The sequence below is a fragment of the Orycteropus afer genome, unplaced genomic scaffold, assembly GCF_000298275.1.
Source record: "Orycteropus afer afer isolate SDZICR_OR568_19922 unplaced genomic scaffold, OryAfe1.0 scaffold00083, whole genome shotgun sequence".
NCBI classification, from domain to species: Eukaryota; Metazoa; Chordata; class Mammalia; order Tubulidentata; family Orycteropodidae; genus Orycteropus; species Orycteropus afer.
Window position 1 is genome coordinate 2419078 of NW_006921670.1, and position 1299 is coordinate 2420376.

At 41.5% G+C, this 1299-nt stretch overlaps 1 protein-coding gene across 1 annotated transcript in view; it reads right to left on the reverse strand.

Annotated features, from left to right (window-relative positions):
• Positions 1–230: 230 nt before the first annotated feature.
• The window catches only part of DMC1 (DNA meiotic recombinase 1), a 77504-nt gene continuing 76435 nt past the window's right edge, over positions 231–1299 (reverse strand). The window contains exon 13 of the mRNA XM_007941668.2: positions 231–300. Within this exon, the coding sequence (XP_007939859.1) occupies positions 231–300 (70 nt within the window). The remainder of the gene's footprint in view (positions 301–1299) is intronic.

A 1299-nucleotide genomic window follows, 5' to 3' on the forward strand; every position in this document is an offset into this window, starting at 1 on the left:
TCTGTATTTATCTATTCAAACTCTATATTCCCAAATTGACAGACAATGCATAGTTATCTGAAAGCAGGAACCTTTAAGATAAATATAAGACTTAAACATCATTTGCTGACTTTCTTTTAATAACATGTGAAAAAAACAAATGCTTATTTCAGGGTCTGAACTTGGAGGCTGCTTCTGCACGTCTTCAGCTCCTAATAAGCACTAAGAAGCAATCTGCGCCAGCTCGCCACCTACTCCTTGGCATCCCCAATTCCTCCAGCAGTTATTGCGAAGGTGGCTTCATTTTCAGGCATCTCGGGGCTAGCAGAATACAAGGGAACAGAAGTTTATAAAAAGCTCTGTTTCTATAAATACTGTATTCATGTCACAGGCTTCATGCTTCCTTCAGTCTGAGTCTCCAGAGATGTCTCAGAGTTGGTACAGCTAAATGTGGACTACTGAATTTACCTACAAGGAATATCAACCCTCATGCACGTTGATTGAACATATTCTCTATGTATGGTTCTAAATGCCAAGAAAAATCACCCGAAATTTGGGAAAAGGCAAAAGGGGTAAGTGGGTATTCTTCCGAAGCAGGCCAGGCACTTTCTAACTGACTAGGCCAGTGTACTTCTGAGAATCAGCCCAGGAAACCCTGTGGATCACCACGGATGGTGCAGACCCAGGCCGCACTTCGCTCCATCGTGCATGGGCTCACCAGGAGTCAGAGACTGACTGACTGGCAATGAACAGCAACAGGGGAAAACTGTGGGAGACCTGGAAGTGGACTAAAAGATTACTGGTACCTTCATTGGAAACCAAGGTTATCCAATTCTGTGACAGCCCTGTGACTTTCACTGTTTTTGAATTAGTTTTATTCTAAAACTCTGGAAGTTTTAGAAAATTATAAGCACTGCAAATTATTCTTGTCCACAGAAGTGCAGATTGTGTGGTAGGTAGAATGCAGTTCATCATTGCCCCATGGACATTGATCTGTTTTTGCCAGGTTTTTAAAACTCTATAATTCATAGTGGTGTCACTAGGGAGGTGCTGGGGGTGCAGACCACACTGTGTGACACTGTCAGAGGGGGATGACACCAAAGTGACTATAAATTTTTTGTGCTGTGTGTCAGCAGAAATGTGTTATTTTTTATAAAAATATCTCTGTAGTTATTTATAAAAACAAAAACTTTCTTTTCATAAATACCTGTAAGGCTAAAACTCTGTGCTAATTTACTCTTTGAATCTTCTGTGCTATGGTCAGAGCTCTCTTTATTCCCCAGTTCCAAAGACGCTTCAAGTCGCGTGGCTTCGTCTGCA